The sequence below is a fragment of the Phascolarctos cinereus genome, unplaced genomic scaffold (assembly GCF_003287225.1).
Source record: "Phascolarctos cinereus isolate Bilbo 61053 unplaced genomic scaffold, phaCin_HiC Scaffold_4;HRSCAF=312, whole genome shotgun sequence".
In the NCBI taxonomy this organism is placed as follows: Eukaryota; Metazoa; Chordata; class Mammalia; order Diprotodontia; family Phascolarctidae; genus Phascolarctos; species Phascolarctos cinereus.
Genome location: NW_027555847.1, coordinates 338,204,010 through 338,231,829, shown reverse-complemented (window position 1 = coordinate 338,231,829; position 27,820 = coordinate 338,204,010). Strand labels below are relative to the sequence as shown.

At 40.1% G+C, this 27,820-nt stretch overlaps 1 protein-coding gene across 1 annotated transcript in view; it reads right to left on the bottom strand.

Annotated features, from left to right (window-relative positions):
* Window positions 1-27,820, bottom strand: part of ANKRD55 (ankyrin repeat domain 55) — a 110,493-nt gene that overhangs the window by 67,111 nt on the left and 15,562 nt on the right. The window contains 4 exon segments of the mRNA XM_078153194.1: window positions 4,057-4,117; window positions 11,408-11,517; window positions 15,852-15,982; window positions 23,023-23,145. Coding sequence (XP_078009320.1) covers window positions 4,057-4,117; window positions 11,408-11,517; window positions 15,852-15,982; window positions 23,023-23,145 — 425 coding nt within the window.

Here is a 27,820-nt window from a genome sequence, read left to right as displayed (position 1 = left end):
TGTCTCTGGGGGTCCCTGCAAGAGGAGGGCGTAGGAAGATCAGGAGATCCACATCATCAGTGGCCAGCTTGTTTTTGCGAGGGTGGAAACTTGTGTATGGGTAATTTTTTTCTACCAAATAACCCAAAGGGAAAAATACTAGATCCTGCAGCTATAGTTGGTGGGTTCTTGCATCAATACAAATGTACCTCCAAATTAGTACATATTTGTACAAAATTGCTTAAATGTTTTTGACTCAACTTTTTATTTCATTGGTTTAAGCAAGTCCCAATGAGGAAGCCTCTCCTACCTGTGCAAATATGAAACTATCCTGGGACTTCATCTTAAAGAGTTGGTTGGGGCATTGAGAAGTTAAATGACTTCCCCAGAGTCAATCAATAAACATTTATTAAGTATCTGCTGGGCATTGTGCTAAGCACTGGGGAAACAAAGAAAGACAAAAGACAGTTGCTGCTTTCAAGGAGCTAACTGGGGAGACAAGATGCAAACAGCTATGTGCAAACATATTATATACAGGATAAATTAGAAATAATCAATGGAGGGAAGGCACTAGAATTAAAAGAGGTTGGGACAGGCTTCCAAGGTAGGGTAGAAAGTAGAGTTTTAGTTAAATCTTGAAGAAAGCCAGGGAGTCCAGGAGGCAGAGATTTGGACATGGGGGTCAGATGGAATGTCTTGTAGGAGGTAGAGCAAGGAGGTCCATGTGATTGGATCCTAGGATATGTGGGGGTGTAAGGTATAAGGATACTGGAAAGATATGTGTGGGTGAGGAAGATTATGAAGGTCTCAACACTAAATAGAAGATTTTATATTCGATCCTGGAGGTGATAGGAAGCCACTGGAGATTATTGAATGGGGATGGGGTGGGAGGGTAGGGAGGTGACATGGTCAAACTTATGCCTTAGGAAGATCACTTTGGCAGCTGAGTGAGAATAGACTAGAGTGGAGAGAGCCTTGTGGCAGGGAGACCAACCAGTAGGCTGTTGCAGTTTTGCAATACGTAGGCTTGAGGTGATAATTGCACCAGAATGATGACAATATCAGAGGAGAGAAGTGAGTGTAGACAAGATATATAATGAAGGTAAAATAGACAACAGATTGGATATGGGGGCAGGTTGAAGAGGGAGGAATTAAGGATAACACCTGGATAATAGCCTAGATGAGTAGAAGGATGGTGGTACACCTGACAGTAATAGAGAAATTAGGAAAAGGGGAGGATTTGGGTAAAAGATAATAAGTTCATTTTATGAACTTTCAGCAATTCAAAAGAAAAACCTAAAGGAATGAGGCCATTTTTTTAATTGGGAAGGCAGGGAGGAGTCTAACCACTAATTGTTTACTGCCCAGACCATATTTATGACTACACCTTATACTAGTACTAGGTGATTTCTAGGTCTTGGGTTGATTGTTAGTTTCTTGCCCCAAACCTGGGGACATGTTGAGTTTAGGTTAGTTCAAGATGTCCAACAGGCTATTGATGATGTGAGACTGAGGTCAATCAAAAGGTCAGGGTTGGATAAGATTTGAGAATAATCAGTTCAGAGATGATAATTGAATCCATGGGAGCAGTTGAGATCCCCAAGTGAAATAACATAAAGGGAGAAGAGAAAAAGGCCCAGGACAAAGCCCAGTGGGACACCTAGCCACATAGGCTGTCACATACCCAGTCTGTCTCAGAGGCAGGACTGGTAACCAGTCTTCCTGATGCCAAGGCTGGATCTCTAATATATTATGCTGCCTATTGTCTTAAAAGTAGAACTATGTGATGCTGGGCAAGTCACTTAACCTCTGTTTGCCTCAGTTTCCTCAACCATAAAATGGGGATAATAATAGCACTTACCTTTCAGGGTTGTTGAGAGGATCAAATGAGATAATATTTGTAAAGGACTTAGCATAGTGCCTGGCACAATAGGCACTATATAAATGCTTATTTCCTTCCCTTGAAATATTATGCAAATCATATAAATCTGAATTAAGAAGATTTTATTCTCTCCTAAAGTTCTCCAAGGTGGTCCTGAGCTCTTGAGGGCTTTGCTAGAGAACACAAGCTCCAACAGCTTCCACCAGTCAGACAGATTTTGAGTGTGGGTCCTGGGATGGCACTTGTCACCTAAGAACCAGCCCAGCTAAGACTGGAGAGACCATTGCTGGAAGCCTGGGCACCAGGTGAAGAACTATTTGGCTATAGCAACTAATAAAGTCTGAATCTTGGCAGGATTGTGAGTAGCACTGGTGAAGGGAATATCCATACTGATGAAATCCAGGCCCTTTTGACCTACTGAAGTTTGAAATTTGTGAAAGAAATAAAGCTGGCTACTGAAAATGAGTCCTGGGGAAATCTAGGCAGATACTGTTCATTTATAAACAGAGTGACATCTGTTGCTCTTAAAGTGTGAAGGAAGCATTCATCCAGGTTACTGACCTCATGTTGTTCATCCTTTGTTTTTGAAGAGGACCAATAACATCACAGGGTGATGTCCTGACTTGAGCATGAATTGGATTTAAGTGAGGCAGAATTGCACAAAATCATCTGCCTCACTCTGTCTTCCAGAGTCATTGAAGTCCAGTAGCAGGACAAAAGTCAGGATGACTGGCCATGGCCTGGGATATAGTAGATGATCTTGGCATCTTCAACATTTGGCTAAGCTCTAAGCACTTCACGGCATCTGCTTCAGCTGCCTTCATGGCCATTGGAACAAATGGTTCTCATCTACCTATTCCTCTGGGGGAGGACTTCATGAGTTTGGGGCAGACAGGAATGAAACCTGTCAGTTACCCTCAACCTGGTGTGGCCTGTCTGCTGAAATGGTTTTATCAAGGTGTGGCCGCTGCATGTGTTGCAGCTTCTTGGAGCCACCCAGCTTGAGAGTTGGGTGAAAGGTGGATGAGCAGCCCTGAAAAGAGTTTGGCAAGTCCTCACACCGGAGGTGCTAGTGCCCCTTGAATGACCCATACACCCCACTGACCTAATATGTGACTACCTATTAGCATTCATATAGACACATAGACACTGGCAAAGTTGCTGAAATCAAGAGAATCAGAATAGTTGGAAGGACGAAGATTCTGAGCAAAAGACTCAGGCCTATATCTCTATTTCTCAGTGTCCACAAGAAAATGAAACAATGTCAGTGATTCTAGAAACTCCTAAGCACTGGTGTAGGCCAGTATATGGTTGGTATAGAGGATTCATTTTAGAACATGAGGATTTTCTTTCAAAGGAGAAATTATAGGATCACAGATTTAGAAGCAGAAGGGACCCAGAGACCATCTAATCCAACCCCTTCATGTTTCAGATGAGAAAGCTGAGGCCCAAGAAGGTTAAATGACTTGTCCAAGGTCACATAGGTAAGAAGTAAGGGAGGGAGAATTTGAATTTAGGTTCTCCAACTCCAGAGCCAATGTTCTTTCTGCTATACCACAACTCATTCTTTCTGAAGTAACAATAATAGCTCACATTTAGATTGTACTATAAACAGCAAACATTGACATAGCACCTACTATGTGTCAGGCACTGTGCTAAGCAATTTACAAACATTATCACATTTGGTCCTAACAACAACTCTGAGAGGTAGTTGTTATTATTATTCCCATTTTATAGTGGAGGAAACTGAGGCAAACAGAAGTTAAGTGACTTGGTCAGGGTAACATAACCAGTCAGTGTCTGAGGCCAGATTTGAACTCAAGTCTTCCTGACTCCAGGCCTGCTGTCTACTCCCCTAGCTACTGTCAAGCTTCCCAAGCCTTTCACCACAACCACCCTGGGAGGGAGTGAATGCCAGCATCATTATTCCCATTTTATATGTGGAGACTCAGAGAGCTGACGGGAATTGTCCCCGATTATGGAGCTGACTCAGAAATGTTGGAGCTTGGATTTGAACTTGTCTCTGAGTCTAGAATCTAGTGTTCTTTCCCCTTCACCATATGGTCTGCAGCTGGTGAGAAGAACAAGGACAACACCTTAAGGGCAAAGCCACAAGTGAAAGTGAAGCTGTTCGCTAGGGCCTTTTAACCCCTCCTAAGCCAATGGACAGCTGGTGCAGAAGAGGGCTGGCTCACCTCATTATCCTGGTGATTTATTTCGCTGATATTTGATTGCTGTAGCAGCACTGCTAAGAGTCTGTGAGGAGAAAAAAATCAAACAGGAAATGATAGTCAACACACTGCGGGAAAAAACTGGGTCATGTGCTTTCAGAAGCTGTGTACAAAGGTGGCGCTGGGAACATAATTGAGTTAAAAGCAAACCCAGGGAGTGTTTCTCTGCTTTCTGATAGGAGACCAGGGCCCCGTCTGTGTACTTAGAAGCAAGGGTGTGGGCTGTGGAGGCCATGATGAGAATAGGGTTAGGCTATGGATTGTGTGATGGGAAAACCAGTGGCCTGGCACATGTGGGTGATCCAGCCACAGAGGCCAAGCCACCAGACTCTCGCTTTATAGCAAGTTTTATGTAATAGATTTTCAGTTTCACGTGCAATCATCTTTCAAAAAATTATATTATGTTATGGAAATGCTTGTTTTATTCCATAAATTAAAAATAAAATTCATAAAAAATTAAAAAAAAATTTTAAAATGGCAACCTTGAAGTCTTCCTGGATTCTTCTCTCTGACATTCAATCAGCTTTTTGTCAAGTCTCATGATTCTACTTCCACATCTTTCATATCTACACCTTTCTCTTCATTCGAAAGGCCACTATCCAAGGATCATAAAATCACTGGTTTATTTGGCCTCTCAAGGCTTGGGTTAAAGCAAATGCCTGCGTTTGAAAATTTCTAGAAAATTTGGAACTCAGGGAAATGATACAATCATGAGCTTTGTTGTTAAGCTTTATTGCAAGCAGGCAAACTCATACACTACTTGGCAATATAAATTAATAGCTTTGTCCCTGTATGCCAGACACTCACCTCAGCCTGAGGGGAAGAAATATGTGTTGGGGAGGGAACATATCAAGGTTGGGGTTTAGATGACAAGATTACATACCCAAAGAATGGGCTTGGTTGAGAATAGGTGATGGGTTTACCAGATGTAGGAGGGGATATTCCATGTCAGATCCACATGTGGTAGAAAGGATCTTGGGGTCCCTTACTAATATACCAGGCTTGGGGGAACTTAGGTAGGGGGAGTTTCTTTAACGGAACCACAAACTGGTGGGAGGATCTACCATTAGCTAAAGGCAGCAGGAGAATGATTCAAGGCCCCTGCAGAAGGTCAAGATTTCATCCAATCAAAAAGCTTCAGGCCTTATCCACCTGTCACAGAGTTAATAGTGAAAAAATTCAAGTCTGTTTTGACTACATGTTTCCGTGGGCATTAGGACCACTTAACCTTAAGTGACTCATATTGGAGTCCTATCATTATAAATGTATTCTCAAACAATGACGTCAAACAAGTTTATAATGATCCCAATCATGGAGTTAGAACTGACCATGGAGGTAAATTTAGTATAACTTTTTCATTTTACGGATGTTGTTGTTTGGTTTTCATTCTCAAAGTGGATCAGTGACATCAGGAGAGTGATGCATGTGAAATGGATTTAAGTGAGGCATGGCTGTGCAAAGTCATCAGCCTCACTATCTCCTTCAGAGTCATCAGAGCCCAATGGCAAGACATAGGTCAAGACAACTGATGATGGCCCTGGACACAGTGGATGACCTTGGAGGAGAGTGAGGGCCCGAAAGGGTAAAGGCCTTGCTCAAAGTTACTCAGGTAGGAAGTGGCAGAGCCGGGATTGGACTCAGGTCTTCTGACTACAAATTTAGGTTTCTTTTCACTGTTTCACTCCATTTAATAACGCTGGAGAATACAGGCATTATTCCTGTTACCTCATACATGCTTGGTGAGTGTTCTACCATTTCTACTCATTCTACTTGATGCTGGCAAAACTAGTATAATAGCTTATTGCATTTCTCCCTGGTTCTCATCTCTCTGCCATTGCTAAACCATCTTTCAAAGCTGTCAAGTTAATCATCTTTAGACAAAGTTGTAGCCATATCACTCCCCTAATCAAAAGACTCTAGTAGCTCTTCCTGTTGCCTTAGAGATAAAATAGACATTTCTCTTCTTGGCATGTAGGACCCTCCACAATCTGGGGCCCAGCTCCAATCTGGCTCCAGTCTACTTTTCTGCCTTATTTCATATTATTCCCCTACAAACACCATTTGCCAAACTTGACTGCTAGCTGTTCCCTAAGTTCAGCGTCCCATCTCCTGATTCTGGGCGTTCAGACAAGTGGTGTCTCATGCCTGGAGTGTACCTCCTCTTCACTTCTGCCTCTTAGAATTGTGGGAATGCTCTAAAGCTCAATAGTAGCAGAGCTAACATTTATACAGTGTTTTAAGTTTGCAAAATGCTCTACATATTTCATTTGATCTTGCAACAACTCTGCTTGAGTGCCACCCTCTCTGTGACATCTTTTCTGATCTGCCCCACTGAAGTACAGTTAGTGAAACATTACAACTTCCAGTTCACAGATTCAGGTCAACAGCTGCTGTTTCCGCACCTTGGGTTTGAATATGGGAGGGAGCTTAGGAGGCCACGTTCTTTCCTAATCACTGTCCAATGTTGAATCTCTGGCTTTGGTCTAATATATGGGCACCCTGGGAGCCTAGAGAATTGGTGATGGGAAAAAGGAGGGGTTTGCCTTGGATTCAGCCTGGGCCCTGCTTTGATGGTAATGAAGGATAAAGTCTGTTCCTCAAAGATGATCAGATAGGCTCTTTGGGGCAGCCCCAGAGCAAAGTAGACTGTTCTGGGGAAAGTCCTAGGATTAGCAAAAATAGATGTGCCCTGGAAAGCTGACACATAACCTTTTTCACGTAAGTCAGACTTAACGTTGGAAGGTCTCATGGGGTTGATGTGCCTCCAGGTATGCTTACTGTGTTTGTAGCCTCTGTTCAGGAGGAACAGCCTTATTCAGCAATTCAATGCCCACGTGTGTAAAGTGTCCAGTATTTCTCAAAGTGTCATGCTGGTATGTTTATGCTAGTATGGCTCAACAGTGTCACTTCTTATGTCTCAGTGCCAACCCTCAGTACCAAGTCATGGCACTTCTCAAACTCTGTTCAGTCTCCAGACCTAAAACATGGTAGGTAGCAAATAAACCCCACAACAGTGCAATTTTTAGACAGCAGGTACAGAGTCAATGATGGGACTTTGTCAGCCGAGTCCTCACTCTCTGTTTTCAGTATAAGGCTATAAATATAGGATCAGAATATCAGGTAGCTATGAGTCCCTCATCTATAAGCATCCTGGCAGTAGCCCATTTCTATTTATCTTTTTGCTCTATCCTCTTTTTCAGGGTCCTGTGACCATGGACTCTAATGATCCCCCAATCTTTGACACACACGCTCCTGAGAAAATAGATGTTATCCAGGGTACAGCTATCAATTATTTCATGAAAAGGAGTCAACATTCTGGTGCCCTTTGCTGTTTCTGTGCAGCAATGCCCTATGCATGACTTTCCTAAGGAATAGATACAAGTAGTACAGACACACAAAAAATGCCTTCTAGGTAGCCAGACTTATTAGAACTATGACAAGGTTTGTCCTGTTCAGTCTCATGTGACTTTCTTGTTACGTTTGAAACACCAGCTCAGAAACTGGGTTCTTCTTGTTTTTTTTATACATCATCCATGGCAGACTCAAAGTGGGAGAAAGTCTGATGCCCTCACTGGGGTATCGGCAATAATTATTGCCTTTGGCTTCCACAACTCAATTTCCTGGCCTTCCTGGCGGTGTTAACATTCTGCTTCATCGTCGTGATTGACCAGTTTTGTGCCACACTAAAAAACAAAACAAACAAAAAAACCAGTCCCCAAGCCTGCTGTCTCATCCTAGCTCTGCCTGGCAGTTACTCATATCACACAGGCAGTTCAAGAATCAACTTTAATGAAACATGCTGTAATAGGCATAGAACTCTATCCATATCTTCAGTAACTGAGCACCCAAATCCCAAATAATGATTTTCTTTCCTTTTAGGTCTAATGAGATAAATGAAAAAAGGAGTAGAACTTTTGGCACATTGGAAGGAAAGACTAGCCTTCTACCCAGAGGGTCCCTAGAAAACTCTTCACAAGAGTCCCTTGGGTTCCTGTTAAAGAGAATCACTGGTCCCTTTCCAATCCCAGCATGTTCAGTGTTGTACAACATGGCCCTAGTCTCTCTGTGGTCTTTAGTTCGTGACATCGCATGCTTTCTTTTACTGATGCCTTTTGAGTGTACCACGTAATGAGCAAGAGAAGCCAGGGTGAGGCTGAACTGTGGAAAGTCTGCAAGAAGGTGGTGAGCCGGAAGTCTTCATAGAGGCCTCAAAGAGTAGAGCTTTGCTCCTTTGATTTGCAAACCCTTTCTTACATTTTCATAAATCATTTCCCCCTGCTTCACTTACATCATGCCTTGATTTGCAGCTTAGCCAAGTGCTTGCATTAGAATTGAAAGGCTCTGATAAGCGGCAGCAGTTGGATGCAGTGAATAAAAATGATACCTAAAGCAAAGAGCTCCTTTGCGGAGTCTCCCTGGGCTCTGGTTTACGAGTTCCTTCACTCTGTGCCTCTATGAAATTCTCTCCAGGTCACTGTTGGGGCTGCTTAAGGGACGACTGATCTTAAAGTGGGTCTGAAATTCCCACCCCAGGAAGGCAAGAAGATCTGAATTTCAGCACAGTCTGCTTATCAGTATCATTTCAGTAAGGATTATTTTCGGTGAACTACTGTGACAATGTGGTTTTTACAGTAAACATGAATCTGGATTTGTAGATGTACCTGTGTGCCCCAAAGGTAGCCTGAGAGCTGGTGTGGTGTCAGGGATCTTCCACTACGGGAAACTGAGGTTTCAGGTTTGATCTTTTGCATGTATTACCTATGTGACTCACCTCTGAGCAAGGATCACTGGTATCACAATAATCATACTAAGTGTAATGTGGAGGTTCTTTACTTGGGGTAGATTATTGGAGGTCTGTGAACTTGGATTGGAAAAATATCACATTTTTATTTCAATATTGTTGATTTCCTTTGTAATTCTATGTATTTCATATTCATTTGAAAACCTTATTCTGAGGAGTCCATAGTTTCCACCAGACGTCCAAAAGGTTCCAAGACACACAGAAAAATGAAGAATCCCTGGGCTAAAGGAAAAAGTAGATTTCAATATGATTCCTCTGTGTCAAGAGAGAACATTGTGGAATGATGTGTGTTAATTAGCTAATGGCTGACTTTGAGTTCCAATTCTGTCTGTACTAGGCCAACCTTCTGCTGTGGTCACTCATAAGTTTAGAATGAATTGTATTGTTGCTGACAAGACTATTCTGACTCTGTATTTACTTATTTATGTACACAATTGTTTCCCCAAGTAGAATGTAAGCTCCTTGAAAGCAGGGACTTTTTTTAGTTTCTAGAACATGCTTAACACAAAGTAGGCATTTGATAAATGCTTGTTGAGTAAATGAATGAATAAAAGCAGGTAAGGAGCCACCTAGTAAGTCTAGTAAGTCAGAGTAGTACACACCCAAACGGTACATTTGAAACTCATCTGCTTAAGATCATTGCTGGGAAGGAGTCTGGTTTTGCAATTTTTTTATTTATTGCCGGGAAAAGCTATTTTTTTAAATCACTCATCAGGAAGGAGTCAGACCCTAACCATGTTTTCTCATGGAGAGCTGTTTGTAGTTCTAACCTATTTTCTAAGCTTCCTCATTTTGGTGAGCTTTGGAGAAATTCTATCTTCCTGTTATTTCTGTGTGTTCCAATGATAACAACTGGCAAACCCTGGGAATAGTCCTGGAATCCCCCTAGTCCTTTTATTTCTTTATGAGAGACTGAAGGAAAGAAGAGAAATCTTTTGATCTCTTTCCAGGGAACCCAGCCAAGTGAGAATCTTGCTTTCTCTCACACCCAGATTCTGGTCTGATTCTGTCCTATCTTTAAGGTTTGGGTCTGAACTGAAGTGGGCATCATATATTTTCACCATTGTGTTATCTCACAGTTAGAGATCAGAGAAGACAGGTAAGAGGTTGGGGTGTGTCCTTGAGGAAAACATAGGTTTTAGAGCTAGAAGGGACCATAAAAGTCCCTTTCCTTTAACCCCATTCCTTTACTTTATAGATGAGGACATTACCAGAGAAGAACTAACTTCTCCAAAGACACACCAGTAGTAAGGAAATAGAGGCAGAGTTTGCATCCAGGGCTTCTAATTCCAAATCCAAAGACTATTTCTATGTTATCCTTCAACAGTAGGAATTAGGGCATGCCTTTAAGGAATGGCTGATCCAATGAATTACTGTCATGCTGGGCTTTGAAGGACTTGTCTAAGATCAGGCCTAGATGACAGGTGAAGGGGCCTAGAACCTAGGGGGGTGAAGTATGGTGATGGCCAGTATTTGACTTGATAACAACAAAAGCTTTTTGCCCAGTCTAGTCCACAAATAGGTTTTTTTTTTATGCCTTCTAACATAAAACTCCATCTTTTTTTTTAAACACTAATATTCTTCAAATGATGCCATCTAACTGAGAAGCAGAATGTAACAACTGCCAAAGAAGAAGGCAATGGAGACGTGGTGAGTTTAAGTAGGCAGCAGCTTATTAGATATTACACCTTCTGTAAAAGAAGTAGCAAGATAGATATCACCAAGGAAATATATGATTAAAAAAGGAGGTGGGTTGGTCAGCTAACAAAGATGAATGATTAAGAGGTGGACAACCTGAGTGAGTATGCACAGAATATGAAAAAGACCTAGAGTAAGGGCCCCAACATGATAATCCTCCTCCAAGGATTTGTTGGAGGACATGGATAGAAAGAGAGTAAGTGTGGCATAGTGGATAAAAGGCTTGCCTTGGAGTCGGGGAGACCTGGGTTTGAGTACTGCCACTGACAAACTGGCTGTGTGACCCTGGATAAGTCACTCAACTTCTTAATGACTCAGACAACTCCCTAATATTATAAGTAACGTGAGTTGCTGATTATTGATGGAGGAAGTTTCTACATGTGGAGGTATCCATCTTGATGAAACAAAGCTCTAGACCCCCTCGTTCCTCCCCACTCCCAACCCATACAAGAATGACATAGGATGAGATGGTAGAAATAGGTCTTGGTCTTCACCACTAGAAGGAATGCCTAAATCAATGATTCGTTGGAGTACATGCATCCCACAAAAGATATCACTTTGGATTGCCCTACCTTGGGGGATGGTATGATCTCTGTCTACTACGGGCAGGACAAAGGGGAAAGAGTAGCAGGAGGTACTTAGGTCAGATATTTGGCAGAACGTATTGAAGATAAGGGAAGATCTTTGACTATAGAGTCTATTCTCTGGGGAGGTAACTATCTTGAATGGATTGGGATTTCCCCAGTGGTATGAGAACAAACTAGGTGACCTCATGGACACTCTTGTCAACAATTCCATCTAAACACGTGTACGTACTTCACATCTGACTCAGCAGTTGCAGCATGTAGTGGCAGGCGCCCATTTTTATCTGCAATGTTCTGTTTGGCACCATTTCTGAGCAGACTCACACAGCCTTCTAGCCATCCCTGGAAGACAGAGGACAAGGTTAAAGAATAAACCAATGACCACATAATACCATAATATGCCTTCTCTCTGTGTCTCTGTTTCTGTCTGTCTCTTTCCGTCTGTCTTTCATTCTCCCTCTGCCTCTGTCTTTCTCTTATCTGTTTCTCATTCTTTTGCTTAGGATTCTTATCTGTAAATATGCCCTGTCTGGTTGCAAAATGCCCTGTTCAAAGGCAATCAATCAATCAGTCATAAGCACTTACTATATGCCAGGCACTGTGCTAAGTGGTGGGGACACAAAAAGAGGCAAAACACAGTCCCTGTCCTCAAAGGGCTTACAATCTAATGGGGCACTAGGAAGCTTCTTTTTAAAGTACTTCTGCTCCAAGCCTGGATACCTTGGCTGAGATAGCAAAACACTGAGGTGGGTTTACCCCTTAGTAATATATCCTCTTACCCTTTAGAATGATGCCATTCATCTATAGTAATCCCTGCTACATTTATCTGAAAGGGTGTGGGTCACTAATCAAGTTATCAATAGATGGAAAGAAACAGATATAAGTTAAAATTTAACCTTTAGTTAGAAAAATACCTCAAGGTCTCTCTACTCTGTTCCAAATCAGGTTCCTGCCTTCTTCCATTCTAGTATAGAGAAGGTAAAAAATGTCAAAGGTTTCATAATTGTATCAGAAAAATGAGTGAATAGATATGTTTTCTGGATGGCAAAAATAGCAGCAATAAAAATACACATTTCCTGTAAGTCAGGCCAACCTATCTGCAAAACAATTTGGAATTGTGATAATAAAGTATCTAAAGTCCCTAGTCTTTGGACCAGAAATCCCTCTGCTAGCAATACCATAGCAAGGAGGTAAATGACAGGAAAAAGAACCCATAGCTGCAAAAATATTAATAAATAACATCACTTTTCATAATAGCAAAGAATTGGCAAAAAATAGATGTCTGTTGATTAGCGTAATAAACAAGTAGTGATACAACAATGTAATGGAATACATTGAGGAATAACAAATGTTAAGAATTCATGTTAAGACTATTAAGAAGCCTAAGAAGACGTGTGACCTAATACCGAGGAAGTAAGGAAAATCAGAAAAATAATATGCATAATGATTACAACAGGGTAAATGGAAAGAGCAACAATAACAATGAAACTGAACACTATTTAATTGTAGTGACAAAGCTCAGGTCCCCAAAAGAGAGAAAATGTATCTCCTCATCTTTGTAGACGTGGAGAATCTGGAGCACAGAACATTGCATATATTATCACTAATTTTTGCTGAATGGGATATATTTGGAAATGAAGATGACATAAAAACAAAAGATGTACATACATCTCCCCCATCTTGGTAAATTTTCATTAAATTACTTTGTCAAACAAATGACCTCATAAAATTGATTAAGAGAAACAAATATAGATAATTAAGAGAACAAACATGAAAGCCCTTTGTTTTGTTTAGAATATGCTTCAAATCTCAAAAATTTTACAGCATTTGAACAGACACAGATCTTGCATATATATTTCATAGTTTGGAATATTTTTGTAAATATTGTAAGTTACTGAAATTCAGTATTTTTTCCAAAAAATCAGAAGCTCACTTGATTTATCTGCATAGTATATAACAGTCTAATCCAAATTTGTTACATATAAATTATTTGCATTATTGCTATCTGGGATAATTTTTCAATCCTCAGCTTACTCAGTTTTCTTTGGCTAGTTAGCATGCTCCTAAGCTTTCTCCCTCTCTCACTTCTGCCCTTTCTCTCCACTCTTAAGTTTTTTTTCCATCCAGCTCCTATAAAATTAGATTTCATTCCCTGAATTAGTTTAAATCAACTATGACTGAGGAGGTAAACCTAGGAATAAAGAGGAGGGGAAGCTGATAAGTGAGGTGCTGAGCTTCAGAGCAAGCGTGGATATAACCTTTCTGTTGGGTTATACAGAGCATGTGCAATATTCTCTATCTGCTGCCAATTTAATATGCAGCACTTTGGGGATCTAGTTTCTAGCCATGCGTAGCTGAGGGTCAAGAGTGACAATGTGGTGATGAAATGTCTTCTGGCTTGCCAAGAAGAAACATAATGACGTAGTAAAAATTGAGCCAGAACAGAGTGTGTTTACAAAAGCTTTGAGTAGGCTACTCCCTCACTCTCTTCTCTGACAATTTTGAGTGAGGGGGATTGGTAGGTGAGGGAGAGCAGGCACTATTCCCTATCTGGTTGCCATGTGGCCATAAACACATGGTACTTCTTTTTGTTGTTGTTGTTTGTTTTTTACTTTATGTGTTTATTCTGTATTGATTGTAGGTGATTGAGTATTCAGAGATGAACTGCATCAGGTAATGGCCCCGGGAGCTTTGAAAGTTAAGAAGAACCATCAGGGATTCAGCAACTGTAGTCAGCAAGACAGGTCACTTGAGCCTATATCTCAATATTCCAATGGCTGCGTCTGGTGAGGACCCAACCCTGAGGAGCAACCTGCTTGACTCAGCCCAGTTGTAAGTCAACCCAGTAACCAAGATACTGCATCCTGCAAGCAAGAAAGCAAATTGTCCATGAATGATGGCACATTTAGAAAAGAGCTTGGTGGAGACTCTGAAAAGATGCAGGAGCTTCAGGGCCGGGGGATACCTATCAGCCATGCATCTTCTCCATAGGACTGCTCTGAGACCACTGTACTTCAAGTCTGAGCCCACTCAATGTCCCAATGGACATCATATGTGTGTCTGTGTAGGAAAGGACAGTATGCCTGCTCATATGGAAGGATATTTCTGTAATCAATTCTTTGATATACCTACTTAGTAGACACCCTTTTATAAAAGCTAATTGGTTCTGGGTAATTGATATTAACTGACTAATCAACAACAGGAGGAGCACATGAGATGGGGACAATGAGCAGTAGTAATAAAAATCCAGCCTTTCAGGAAGATTTCCCTTGAAGGGAAAAGTAGTCAACTATCCTCCGGGGTCTTTGCCTGCCAGTGTATGTGAGAGTTGGGTAAGTGAACCCAGATGGGGTACCACATATGCCATGAATCATATCATACATTGCAGTGTTGAACCAAAAAAAAAAAAAGGCATCTGTGTCAATACTTTCCATTAATGCAAGTAACTGAGAGGTTGGCCATTTTTTTTTTGTTTCTATCTTTAATGTGTTCTATTACTCTGCTGATTTAAAGCTGTGCATTCTCAAAGAACCATAAACTTGAATTCAAGTCTGGTCTCACACTTACTAAATGTGTGACACTGGGCAAGTCATTTAAGCTCTGTCTGCTTCAGTTTCCCCAGCTATTAAAACAGGAATAACAATAGCACCTACCTCACAGGTTTGTTGCGAGAATGAAATGAGATAATATTTGTCACGTGCTTAGTTAGCACGATGCCTGACACATGGTAGATGCTTGATTGAGTCACAGTATGACTTAGTTTGAAAGCTTGATGAATTTGAAATAACACCAATATGGATATTACTGATACTAGTGCAGCTCATGGCCATTCCCCTTCTCTCATCTGGTGTGATTCGTATCTGTATCTTTCTGTATACCACCTATGGAATATCCTTTCGAACAGTGAGACGCCTTCCTCTGGTTATTTTTCTATTTTTTGAGGGGGGAGGGGAGTTAATACAATCTAGAAGCTGCTCATCTGTTGGCCTTTCATTCTTATATATATGACTAGTTCATGTCTTTTCTTTTAGTGTCATGTCCTTGAAAATGTCGTTTAAACTACTGTAGTACAAATGTACAAATCATTGCTGGTAATAGACTACAGTCTCCTCACACTGGCCATATGTCTCTCTCTTGCCTTTTGGGTTGTCTGCAATAATGACACTTCTGAGGAGATGGTATTTCATCTTATATAGTGCTTTAAGGTTAGCACAGCACTTTATAATTATTATCTTATCCTCACAACAACCCGGGGACGTAGATACTATTATTATCCCCATTTTACAGTTGAGGAAATTGAGGCAGACAAGAGTTAAATGACTTGCCCATTAGTAAGCGTCTGAGGCAGGATTTGAATTCAGATCTTCCTGACTCCAGGGCCAGCAGTGTATGCCTCTTTAACCTACAACAATCTGCTTCCTCATTGGATGGTGTACTCCCTCATATTCCTCCTGGCTTTTCCTATTTAAATGCTTCCCTTGGTTTCTGTAGAGGTCCAGCACTTTATCCACTTAGCTACCCCTCAACATTAGGAAAAAAACTTAAAATTTTCTTCATTTGCTGCTTATATAAATCAAAGAAAACTTTCTTACTGCTACACATCCATCATAACTTTAATTCTTTCCCCCTGTATTGCCTCTGACTTCTCTTTTCCTGTGATAGACATAAAGTTATACCTCATAAGTTGCCAGTGATAAGCTGGTGCGCCCACAGGAATCTTGAGTATTAATATTGGCTCCCATCTTCAGCAATAGTTTCACTGTGTCAACTTGACGACCAGAGACAGCATGTATCAAGGGAGTACAACCTAGGAGAAAACATTTAAACACCCCTTTAAAATGTTGCATTTGTTAGATTCATAAGCAATAATTTATTTTATGACATCAGGTCCCCTGGAGACAAATGAATAGGAACAAAACCCCAGCTGTTCAACATCTGTGTCAAGCTTATAAAAGATTTTGGCAAAAGAAAATTGTTGCTGAAGCTTATAAAAGATTTTGGCAAAAGAAAATTGCTGCTGTATCTTGTATAAATTAATTCCCTATTCATCCTTATTTCAGCATATTTTGGGAAGAAAAGCCCCATTAATTAATCAAATTTTAAAATTTGACTAAAAATTCCATACGACAGTCTCATAATGGTCTATGCAAACATTAATTATATAATAATGAAAATAGGAAAAGATATTAAGTAACATTTTGTAGGTAATTTTCTATAACAGACCACATAATCATGGTCAAATGGTTACTTTGGGAGATGAAGACAATTTAAGATCACTGTATGTATTTAATTTGGTGGATCAAAATGCAGATTTGAAGATCTTTTCAACGTGGCCCTTCCCATGCATATGATGACATTATCCAAGGTCTATGAAAGACGTGAATACACAGATGATTCACTGAACATCGATAACATCAAGAGAGGTATAAAACAGGAAGGCATCTTTCAACAAATCAACAAGCATTTATGAATCACTTACCATGTGATATGTTGGAGATAACAAAGACAAACATGAAATAGTCACTATCCTCAAGTTGCTTGTGTTGTATTGGGTAAGATCTAAAACAAATACAAGATAATTTTGGGAAAGGTACTACAAGCATGCAGATAGGCTTCAGGTGGTCTGTGAACTGAGCTTTGAAAAAAACAAGAGCTTCTAAGGGGCAAAGGGGAGGGGGTTGTGCCTTCTGGCATGGGTTTGGGAAGGAGGACTGTCAGTAAAAAGGTACAGCCAAGTTCTCTGGCTCACTGAATGTGGGGAGGGAAGTAATATATAATAAGATGAGGAAAATAAGTTGGGGCCAGGTCATGAAGGGTGTTAAGTTCCAAATGAAGGAGTTTCTATTTGATCCTTAAGGCAATAATGAAATGTTTGAGTGTGTTAGTGAAATGGTCACACGTATGCTTTAGGAAAATCACTTTAGCAGCTAAGCTATTTGGAGGATGAACTGGAGAGGAAAGAGCCTTGAGGTAGGGAGACTAACTAGGAAACCATTGCAATAGTCCAGGAAATAGGCGATGAAGGCCTGAACAGGGGTTAAGGTGGGTGACTATGTGATTGGAGCAAAGGGAATGGATATGAGAGATGTTGGAGAGGGAGAATGTCAAGATTTGATAACTGAATGGATTTGTGCGGTGAGTGCAGTTGAGGATATGAACCTAGCAAACTCAAAGAATAGTGGTGCCTTTGAAAGAAATAGGTAGGTTTGGACAAGAATTGGTTTTTTGGAAAAAGTTCTTTTTGTTGAATGTTGAGACACCTGCAGGATATATAGTTTGAAATGTACAACAGGTAGTTGGTGATGAAGGAATGGAGCTCAAGAGAGTAACTGGTAATGGAGAGGTAGATTGGAGTCACCAGCAATAGAGCTGACAATTAAATCTGTGGGAGCTGATTAGTTTGCCAAATAAGAGAACATAGAAAGAGAAGAGGACCCAAAACAGATCCTTGGGGTATACCCACAGTTAGGTAGCAGAATGTGGATAATTATCTAGCAAAGGAGACTGAGAAGGAGCCTTAGGTAGACAGAAGGAGAACCAGTAGGATGAGAGTGTCACAGAAACCCAGAAAAGAGAGAATTTTCCAGAAGAGAGTCATCAATATTGTCAAATGTTGTAGAGAGAAAAAAAAAAGATGACGGTTGAGAAAAGGCCACGAGGCCTGGAGAGAGCAGATTCAGTTGAGTTATGAGGTCAGAAGCCAAGTTGCAAAGGATTGAGAACAGAGTGAAAGGAGAGGAATGGGAGGAAATGAAATAGACAGCTTTTTTGAAGAGTTTTGAAGACACAGCAGAAGTGACATAGGGTGATATCTTGGGGGCATAGTAGGGTCTAGTGAGGGTTAATTTAAGGATGGAAGAGACTTCAGAGTATTTATAAGCTGCAAGGAAGAAACCAGTAGTTAGTGACTGAATTTTAGAGAAGGCAATGATTAAAAATGTTATTTATGTTAATAGAGAATGGGTTTATTATTTTTAAGCAAATTAATAAATAAGTAAAAATTTATCAGTTTTAGTTTTTAATACAGTAAATATTGTTAGATAAAACCCACATATGGCAAATGCTCTTTGGGGATCCTCAATAATCTTTTTTAAGTGAAAAATAACTATATTTTTCCAAACAAAAATAATGAGAAAAGTGGCAATGTTTTGCATATTTTTGCAAATTTCTTTAATGTCTGGCCTAATAGAAGACAGCTGGTCTTCATTTTTGTTTCCACATTAACTTTATTGTGATATGTTGTTTGCTCAAAGTATATGAAGAAAATCTAGCCTGACACAGACATGTAGTTGGAAAAGAGAGGAGTAGTTTAATAAGCCAAGCTGCAGTTAAATGGAGGGACAGCTTGTAGGTCCTCCTTGGACAGGCAAACAAGGAAGTTGGCAGTTGCAAGAAATATCATGTCATGGAATCCTTGGCCATCTAGCCTTGAGGTGCTCACAGTGAGAACAAGCATAGACCTGCTATAGGACTAGTGGAGGGTGATGGGGCCTTGAGAGTCAGACATGGTTCCAAACCAAGTGAGCATTCTCTCTCCAGAGAGTGGGCTTTCTCATTTCTAAATGATCACTTTATTCTATTTTTCAGTGTTTCTTCTAGTTTTCTGCCATTGTGTTTTTTATTTTCACAGATCAGACAATATACGCTAATCTTTTTTTAAAAAAATGAAACTGCAGTTGAGGCATGTCAGTGATTTAAATCTAGCCCATTTTTCTCTGAGAGGCAGCATGATGTATTGTACAGAGAGTTGGCCTCAGAGTCTGGGTTTGAGACTTATGTATTTCTTATCTTTTTCCCTGTTCACTAGAGTTTTATCTTATCTTTAAAAATTTTTAAAAATAATTTCATTGATATTTTTTGCTTTTCATCAACTACATTTCTTCCCCCATCTATCCCCAAGGGTCTTCCCTTATAATAAAGAATAAGAAAAAGAAACAACAAAATAGGTCTACAAAACCACTTACACGGTTTGATGCTATCTGCAGTATTCATGGTTGTAATTCTAGCTCCTTTGTGTTCTAGAATATCATATTCCAAGACCTCTGCTTCTTTAAGTGGTGACTGCTAAATCTTGTGTGATCATGTCTGTGGCTCCACAGCATTTGAATTATTTCTTTCTGGCTGATTTGCTTTATTTTCTCCCTGACCTAGCAGTTTTCAATTTTGGCTATAATATTCCTGGGAGTTTTCATTTTAAGATTTCTTTCAAGAATTAATTGCTAGATTCTTTCAATTTCCACTTCACTTTGGTCTCTGGTTCTCAGGTATCTGGGCAGTTTTCCTTTATAATTTCTTGAAATATGATGTTTAGACTATTTTTTACCATGGTTTTCAGCTAGTTTAATAATTTTTAAGTTATTTCTCCTTTATCTTGATCTCCCTAATCCTTGATTTTCCAGGTCATATGAGAGATTTAAGATATTCCTTTTTTTTTCTCCCAGTCTTTTGACTTTATTTTATTGTTTCTTGATAGCTCATGGAGTCATTAACTTCCACTTCTGCTTTTTAAGGAATTCTTTTTTTCAGTGAAGTTTCATACCTCTCTCACCATTTGGCCAATTCTGCTTTTTAAGGAGTTCTTTTCTTTAGTATTTTTGTGCCTCTTTTTACCAAGCTGTTAATTCTCTTTTCATAATTTTCTTTCATAATTTTCATTTCTTTCCCCAATTTTTTGTCCTACTACTCTCATTTAATTTTTAAAGTCATTTTTTGCTCTTCTAAAAAAATCTCTTTAGTTTTCCTATGAATTATTTTTGGGCTTGTGTACAATTGGAACTTTTCTTTGCAGCATTGCTTGTAGATGTCTTCAAGTCAATGTCTTCTTCTGAGTTTGTGTCTTGAGCTTCTCTATCACCATAGCAATTTTTGTGGCAACTTTCTTTAAAAAATTGTTCATTTTTCCTGCTTACTTCTTAATTTTGGACCTTATATTAGGGTTGTGCTCTACCCTGCTTTGGAGGGTTGGGTTGGGGAATGACCAGCCTAAGCTTCTGTCTTTTATGTCCTTCTGCTACTTTTACAGCTTGATCTGGGGGTATGTAAGGTTTTGGTGCTTCTAATATGATGAGATCCACAGAGAAGTCTGGTCACTACCTCCTTGGTCTGCACTCTGGCCCTTACCCAGATAGGACTTCTCTTTCCTCATGACTATAACTGCTCCTCTTTACCCTGGATATGTGACTTGGAACTAAGTAACGGACAACAGAGCTGCCAAATGGCATCCAGTCTTGCTTCCAGTGCTAGTTCAGGCATCCTCTTGGATCTTTCTCTGACTAGGTGTTCATTCAGTCCCCTACCTTGTCCCTGGGTGCTACTGTTGACCCACAGCCCATAGAAGTGCCACTTCCACCATACTGCACTCCCAGCCCAGGGTGTGTAGACCTTTCTTTCTGTCTTCCTATGGTTTCCTAGGCTAGAAAAATGATTCACTGTGATTTTTTCTTGGCTTTCCAACTAATAATTCTGTTTGATATTTTCTGTGGTCATTTTGTAGAGGAGGTTTTGGGAGAGATTTGGCAGTTGTGACCTTTCATTCCACCATCTTAATTCTGCCTCTCTGATCACTATTTCTGAATGGGGAAAAGAGGTCCCCATGTTTTATATCCAACACTTGAATTCCTTTTGACCACCAATTCCAGAATGAACATGCATAGCAAACAGCAAAGAAATCTATTTATTGAAGCTGATTGAAAAAAAAAATCTTAGAAAGCAGATGAAGTATTCATATGATAATATAAACCAGGTAACACACAGAGTAAACGAACTCTCCCTATGGGAATGAAATAATCAATCTCAGCTGAGAGAGAGTCCCAGCCTCTCACCCAAAGGGTAAATTTTTTCTTAAGACTTTAGTTTAGCAAGCTGTAGATAGAGACATGATAGAGACTGCCAATTCCTCTCATGTTGGCTTATTCTCAAAGTCTTTCTCTCCTTTTAGTGACCTCAAGAGAGGTAGGCATTGAGGGTCTTCTCCTCAAATCCAGAAGCCAGAAGAAGCCCATGATCTCACTTCTCTCTGGCTCCCATCAACTCTACCATCCCTTGCTGTAGACACAGGACATTGATCCAAAGTAAGGAGGCCAGAGTCCCATATGATTTCCTTTTGAGCCAAGAATTACACATTGATTAAGTACTAGACACTGTGCTAAGGGCTGGGGATAAAAAGGAAAAAGGGAAAAAGTCCTTGACCACAAGGAGCTTATAGTCTAGTGGGGGTAGGCAATATATACAGATAAGCATTTAAATACGCACATATGGTACATCCAAAGTAGATACAAGATAATCTCAGAGGGGAAGGCACTAGAAGCTAGGGAAAGGATAGTGGGGTTGATGGGACCTGGAAAGGCCCCTGTAAAAGGTGGTACTTAAGACTGAGATTTGAAGGAAGCCAGGGAATTTGAGAGGTGAAGACATGATTTCTGGGTAATTTAATCATTTTATTAATAATGCCAGCATTTTAATAAATGGATGGTCATTTGGTTGTCTCTCTTTTAGACCAAAGACAATCATGGTGGCAGGCTCATGGCTTATATGCCCATTGGAAGAGGGGTGTTACTGGGGGTGACAATCAACTCTGATTATTTAACAATTAATGAGAGAATGAATATTACAATTAGGGGCTGAACCTATTCAAATGAATTTTGACTTATCATTTACTTCTAAGTTACACTCCCCCCCAATGCCTTGGGCAATCTATTCAAATAACTTATCCCCACTCAAACCTGAGTAGAGCGCAATGAATTCCCTACCTGGATGGGGTCTGAACAAGAAAGTTAGTCTAATCTCATTATCAGCAATGCCTTTCAAGAGACTGAACTTTTGAAATCTGGACTTTAGAAAATGGGGGATCTCTAGATCTCCCCAAATCATTGGTTATTAGTAATCATTTCTCTCAATTGGGAGGATAGGAAAATTTTATATTTGCTCCTAGATGTAACAGGTAACAAACTGTAATTTACTGAGCTGAGGAATGATGTAGTCAGATTTAGTGCTTAAGTAAATCACTTGGGCAGCTACATGGAGAATGGATTGGAACAGGCAACAATTTGGCAAAGAAACTAATTAGGAGGTTATTGAAATAGTATAGGTGAGAAGTAATGAAGTTATGAACTAGCATGCTGGCTGTGTGAATGGAAGGCCAGTGATGTGTACGATGAATGTTGTAGAGTAAACATGACAAGATTTAACATCTGGGTGAATGAGTTCAGTAAACGAAAGTAAGAAATTAAGGATGATGTTGAGTATGTGAACCTGGGTGACTAAAAAGATGGTGGTACCCTTAATATCAATGGTGAAATTCAGAGAATTGGTGGATTTAGGGGCAAAAATAAAGAGTTACATTCTAGACCTTTTGAATTTGAGATGCTTCTGGGAAATCTAGTTCAAAATGTCCAACGTGCAGTTGGAATTTAGGAAAGACTAGGGCTGCCTCTAGACAGATCTGAGAGTCATCTGCATAGAGATGTTAATCAAACCCATCGGAGCTGATGAGATCACTAAATGAGAAAGTACAGAGAGAAAAGAGGACCTAGGAGAGAGTCTTGGGCTATGACCAATACTACAGGTCCCCTTACCCCCATGCTGTGCTTGCAGTTGGGCTGGCTATGGCCCATCACATCTATTTTGCAAATTAAGAAACTATCTACTTCAGGCATAATATGAAAGTTGTAGAAGATTTGGATATGGCCTAGTGTCCTGCAGAGAGAGCAAAGCAAGCAAGATAATCCTTGTTTCTTCCTCGTAGAACAGCTTGTCAGATATCATGTCATTAGTATGGCTTACTTTAGAAGGCTGTCCCAAAAAGGCAAAATTAACGTTTCTTAGGACGATGATGAATAAGCATCTTACCTTCTCTGTCACAGCATTCTAGAATCGAAGGGTCTTCCCGAATCACCGCAGTCAGTGTGTTGACATCTCCATTTTCTGCTGCCTGGTAAACCAGGGTCAGGTCAGTTTCCTCAGCTGAGTCACCTTAATGAATTAGAGACAATGGCTAGACTGTAGCCGCTAGAGCATATGAAGTTTCTTCACTGTGACAAATTACACACAAACAAATAATGATAATAAAAATGGCTCTTTTTGAAGTACTGAAGACTCAGAAAGCTCTGTAATGATCCAGTGAAGTATACTAATCATGCATTTCATAGTCTCTACAATTTCCTTGCATAATATGCCGTTGATCACCAAATTCAGGCCTTAAGAATAATTAACACTTATACAATTTCTAGTGACAATGGCTTGGTTCTGAGTTGCCATTATAAACTGATCCGTTTTCCACAAACAAATCTCCACGACTCCGTCATTTATCTGACACTTCATCGTGACATAGTGTTGGCTGCCTCTATGTAGATTTCATCCATGGGGGATCTTTTGTTTCCAGTCTTGGATCTTTGCTCTTTCATAGGTTGCATCTTCAGGTAAGTGACTTTTGATCACAAGAAATAAATAAAATAGCATCTACCTATTACCAGCCTTTCCTGTTGCTCAGTGAAGGAATGTCAGCTTTCCCCAGAAATATTCTGTGAATTTTAATCTGTTTATTATTTATTCTAAAAAGCTTTATCAATCTTCTTCCTCTTTTTTTTTTTAACAAGGAAGTGTTAATCTTTCTATAACTGCCTGCATGTGATGGGCTCAATATTTTGTTAATATTATGTGGGTTTTTATTAGGCTACTTTCCAAATCTATTATAATCTCTTTTACAATATTGAAAGTATACCTTAAGACTGGTATTGCATAGGACTCAGGGATGGGGAACCTGTGGCCTTGAGGCTATACATGGCCTTCTAGGTCCTTGGGTGTGGCCTTTTGACTGGGTCCAGGTTTTATAGAACAAATCCTTTTTTTAAGGGGATTTGTTCTGTGAAGTTTGGATGCAAAGATAGAGACAGTCTCTATCTCTCCTCTCTCTTTCTCTCTCCAGTGCAATCCAGAGGTGAAGGTTCTGTTCGCTCAAAACATGGTCATCATGAAGTAAATTAGGTGGAGGGAAGTATTATCTTTTCCCTCCCTTTAGGCCCTGTGATCCCAAGAAATGGGCTTGGGACTTCAGATTTTAGTCTGTTTTGGTTTTCCTTTTCAGGAAAACACGTACATACACACATATACACACACACATATGTGTGTGTGTGTGTGTGTGTGTGTGTGTGTATAGTGGAGTCTGAGCCATGGTGATTCTGGAGCCAGGCTTCCAGGTTGCATGTTGCTACCACATCAGCAGAGAAGCCCTGGGTGTCAGAACCTGAGCCCAGGTTCTGGGATTCCATCTCCTCACATAGAACTCTAAAGGACAAATAAAATAGACCCCAATCTCAAGCCCATTTATTGAGACCATAGAGTTTGAGTGGAAGGGGAGCCAGCTTAGGGGCCCCTGCTGTAGATGAGAAAAGGACCTTCATCTGTGGATGCTGAAGCCATCTCATTCTGTTAGTTTTAAAGATGCAGACTGGTCAGTGGAAAGAGACTGCTCCTCCCCTCGTGGAAACACAGGACGTCTTCTCCCAGAGGCAGGTCTCTGCCCTCTCCCATATGGGTGCCTCTATCTTAGGTGATTTGGAAGTGCACCAGAGCTGAGTTAAACTGATACCTGGTTAAATCTTCTATTTCCAGTTGTGTTATGAGCTAGTCCTGGCACATAATGAAGATATTTCTGTGTTCAGTCCATTTCATGGGCAATCGTGGTTTGCTCACTTTAGCACTCAGTGCCATCTGCACTAAAGTGTTTCCAGCAAAGGAGAGGCAGGGGTGGTAGTATTGATATTTCTGATTCGTTCTAGTATAGCCCCCTCCTCTAGTGTTACCAGAACATGAGGCATTATCGCTTGTTGCTTTGTTCTCTGTGTCAAGCTGATCATCGTGGCAGTTTCAAGTAGGGCCAATGTGTTCCCTATGCTAGCTGTCTGTTTCTTAGATTCTTAGAAGCAGTTGCATCACGCTGACTGGGGTGCTAATCCAATTGATGGTGTTGCCAGAACCCAAATTGCGAGTGTTTCAGGATTTCTATAGGGCTTTCACAACTACCATAACGGTCGTAGGTCATACTAAGTTCCCAATGTACATCACCCTCAATTGCATTTCCCTACTTTGCCATTACAATCACTTCACCCCCATAGCATAGATGATGGAATGAACTTTAAGGGGGTTATTGTTATTATTACTGAAATCATCCCTCCCAAAGACATTTGCCTTTTGACTTTTAGAAGACCTAAAAGTCCCTAGAAGCCCAAGGATTCTTTCTGTAATGATGGAGCCATACTTAGTGACAACTGGTGGGAGAGATACTTTTGGGCAGGAGGACCTAGCCAAGATAACATTAAAATCTCATCATGGGGCAGACAGTTTCTCTACTTTCTCATTCAATTTTTTTTCCTTTTGTTTTTAAACTTAACAGTCATCCATAATCAAGGAAAACAAAATGAGTATTGTATGAGAAACTGTAAATTTCTGTTACATAAGCTAGTTTTTTATTTTTTAAAAAGTAAATATTAAAATGAGCACAATAGTAATAGAATTGCTCTGTTTGTGGCCCCTTATCAACTTCTTTTCATTTTCTTCAGCATACTTTTAAAATGTTTTATTGATAACCATTTCTCTTTTTTTGGACATCTCTACCACTACACAGTAATTCACCATCCCCTGTTCCCATCTCTGTAGATGCCCTCCCTCATGACAAATAAACCCAGTTGGCCATTTTGAAAGTGCTTGTCTCATTCTGCACATCTAGTCCATCATGTCTTTGCCAAAGACATGTGAAATGCTTCCTCATTTGTCCTTTGAAGTCATAATCGGTCATTGAATCAATGAGACTGCTGTATCACCCTGCCTTCTCATCAGGCTGGTCCCAATGCTTAGATCACACTGAAGAAACTGTTTAATGAGCTGAAGATGTTGAACTTAGTAATTGGGATATGATCTTTGCTCTGTAGACCTTTGGATTGGTTTTGACCTTGAAGATATCTATACTGAGCATTATTCTTCCAGCTGGTCTCCCTAAGAATATGCTGACCTTGGGGACCCAGTTTTCTGCCTTGGTCTCAGAAGACTATTTTCAGGCTAGTTTTTGGTCTGAGTCTTCTGCAGTTTTATTGTAGGTCCTTAAAGCTGTGCTAACTCTCTAAAGTTTCTGTGTGTGCTCTTCAGGCGGTCATTGCAATACCACAGCTAACTGAGTGTCTCAGGGATTTCTAATAGCATTTCTAGAATATTAGAAAAGTCTCCCAGGGAATCGAAAGTATAATAAAATTAATTTTAAACAGGGTAATCCATAACATCACTAGAGGCATCATGGTAAGGTGGTCTGTGTTCTAGTCTTGGTTTGGTGACTGTCTAGCTCTATGACCTTAAGCAAGTCATTTCACTTTTCTAGAAATGAGTAAGTTGGGTCAAGATGATTGCTAAGGTCCTTCTGGTTCTAAAAACTTTATGACCCTGTGCTTCTAGCTTTCCCTCATTTCAATTCCAGCCTTAAGATTCAAATGTCCTCCAATAACTTAAAAATAATATATTTCCACATGTTATCTCCCTATATGAAATTTATATTATGTAATATGAAAAACTATATATTTCTGTATGTGTCCAGTAATAATAATTGTCATTTAAGTTTTGAAAATGTAATTTTAAGTAATACAAATATACATTATCTCATAGGATTCTAATAAGGACCCTGTGAGGTAAGTACTAAAAGCATTATCACAATAGCAATAGTAAGCATTTATATAGCGCTTTAAGGTTTGCTAAGCACTTTACAAATATATGGTGTTCCAAAAGTCTTGCTGTAGTAAACTACAAGACTTTTGGAACATCTTGTATTATCTCATTTGTTTCTTACAACAGCCCAGTGAGGTAAGTGCTATTATTATCATTCCCATTTTACAGATGAGGAAACAAAGGTAGACAAGTTAAGTGACTTGGCCAGAGTCACACAGCCAGTAAGTGTGTGAGGTAGAATTTAAATTCAGGACTACCTAACTTCAGCATTCTAGGCATAGATGAATAAACTGATGATCAGAGAGGTTAAATGATTTGTCCATGGGCACTCAGCTAGTAAGTTTTGACGGTAGGATTCAAATCCAGATCTTTTCTGACTCCAAGTTCAATGTTCTTTCAATTCAACTAGGTGTGAGAGATGATCTCTCAGAAGTGAAGCCTCCTTAGCGGATCGATCAGTGGTTCTTGTTAATACTTCTTGATTGTTGCTTTCAAACCCCCCCCCCCCCACCTCAGACCCTGTTTTTAAATGCTTAACAGAAAGAATAGCCCTGACCTCAACCTGAACTGCTTGCCCTTGAAAAGCTTCCCGCCTTCTCTTGTCTCTGGGATAAGGAGAAGGGGGTTAGGGAAGGGAAATTGCAGTAAGTTTCGGTTTCCTAGAAATCACCTAAACCTATAGGAATTTGGCCCTAAACCGCCTCCTGATTGCCACACCACTGTCACATCAGCATTAGGTTTACTAAATAAGGACATGTATGTTTGGATTGGCTATGCCCTGTCTCCTTGTTCTTTGTCTTTGAATTTTTGCGCCTAGAATGTAAGTCTGCCTCCCAGCTAAGGGGAATGGGAAGATTTTTGTGCCTAAGAATGTAAGCCTGCCTCCCTACCAATAGGATTAAGGGATAGTGGTGGGTGAAGGTTTGTTTGCATTAGGGTA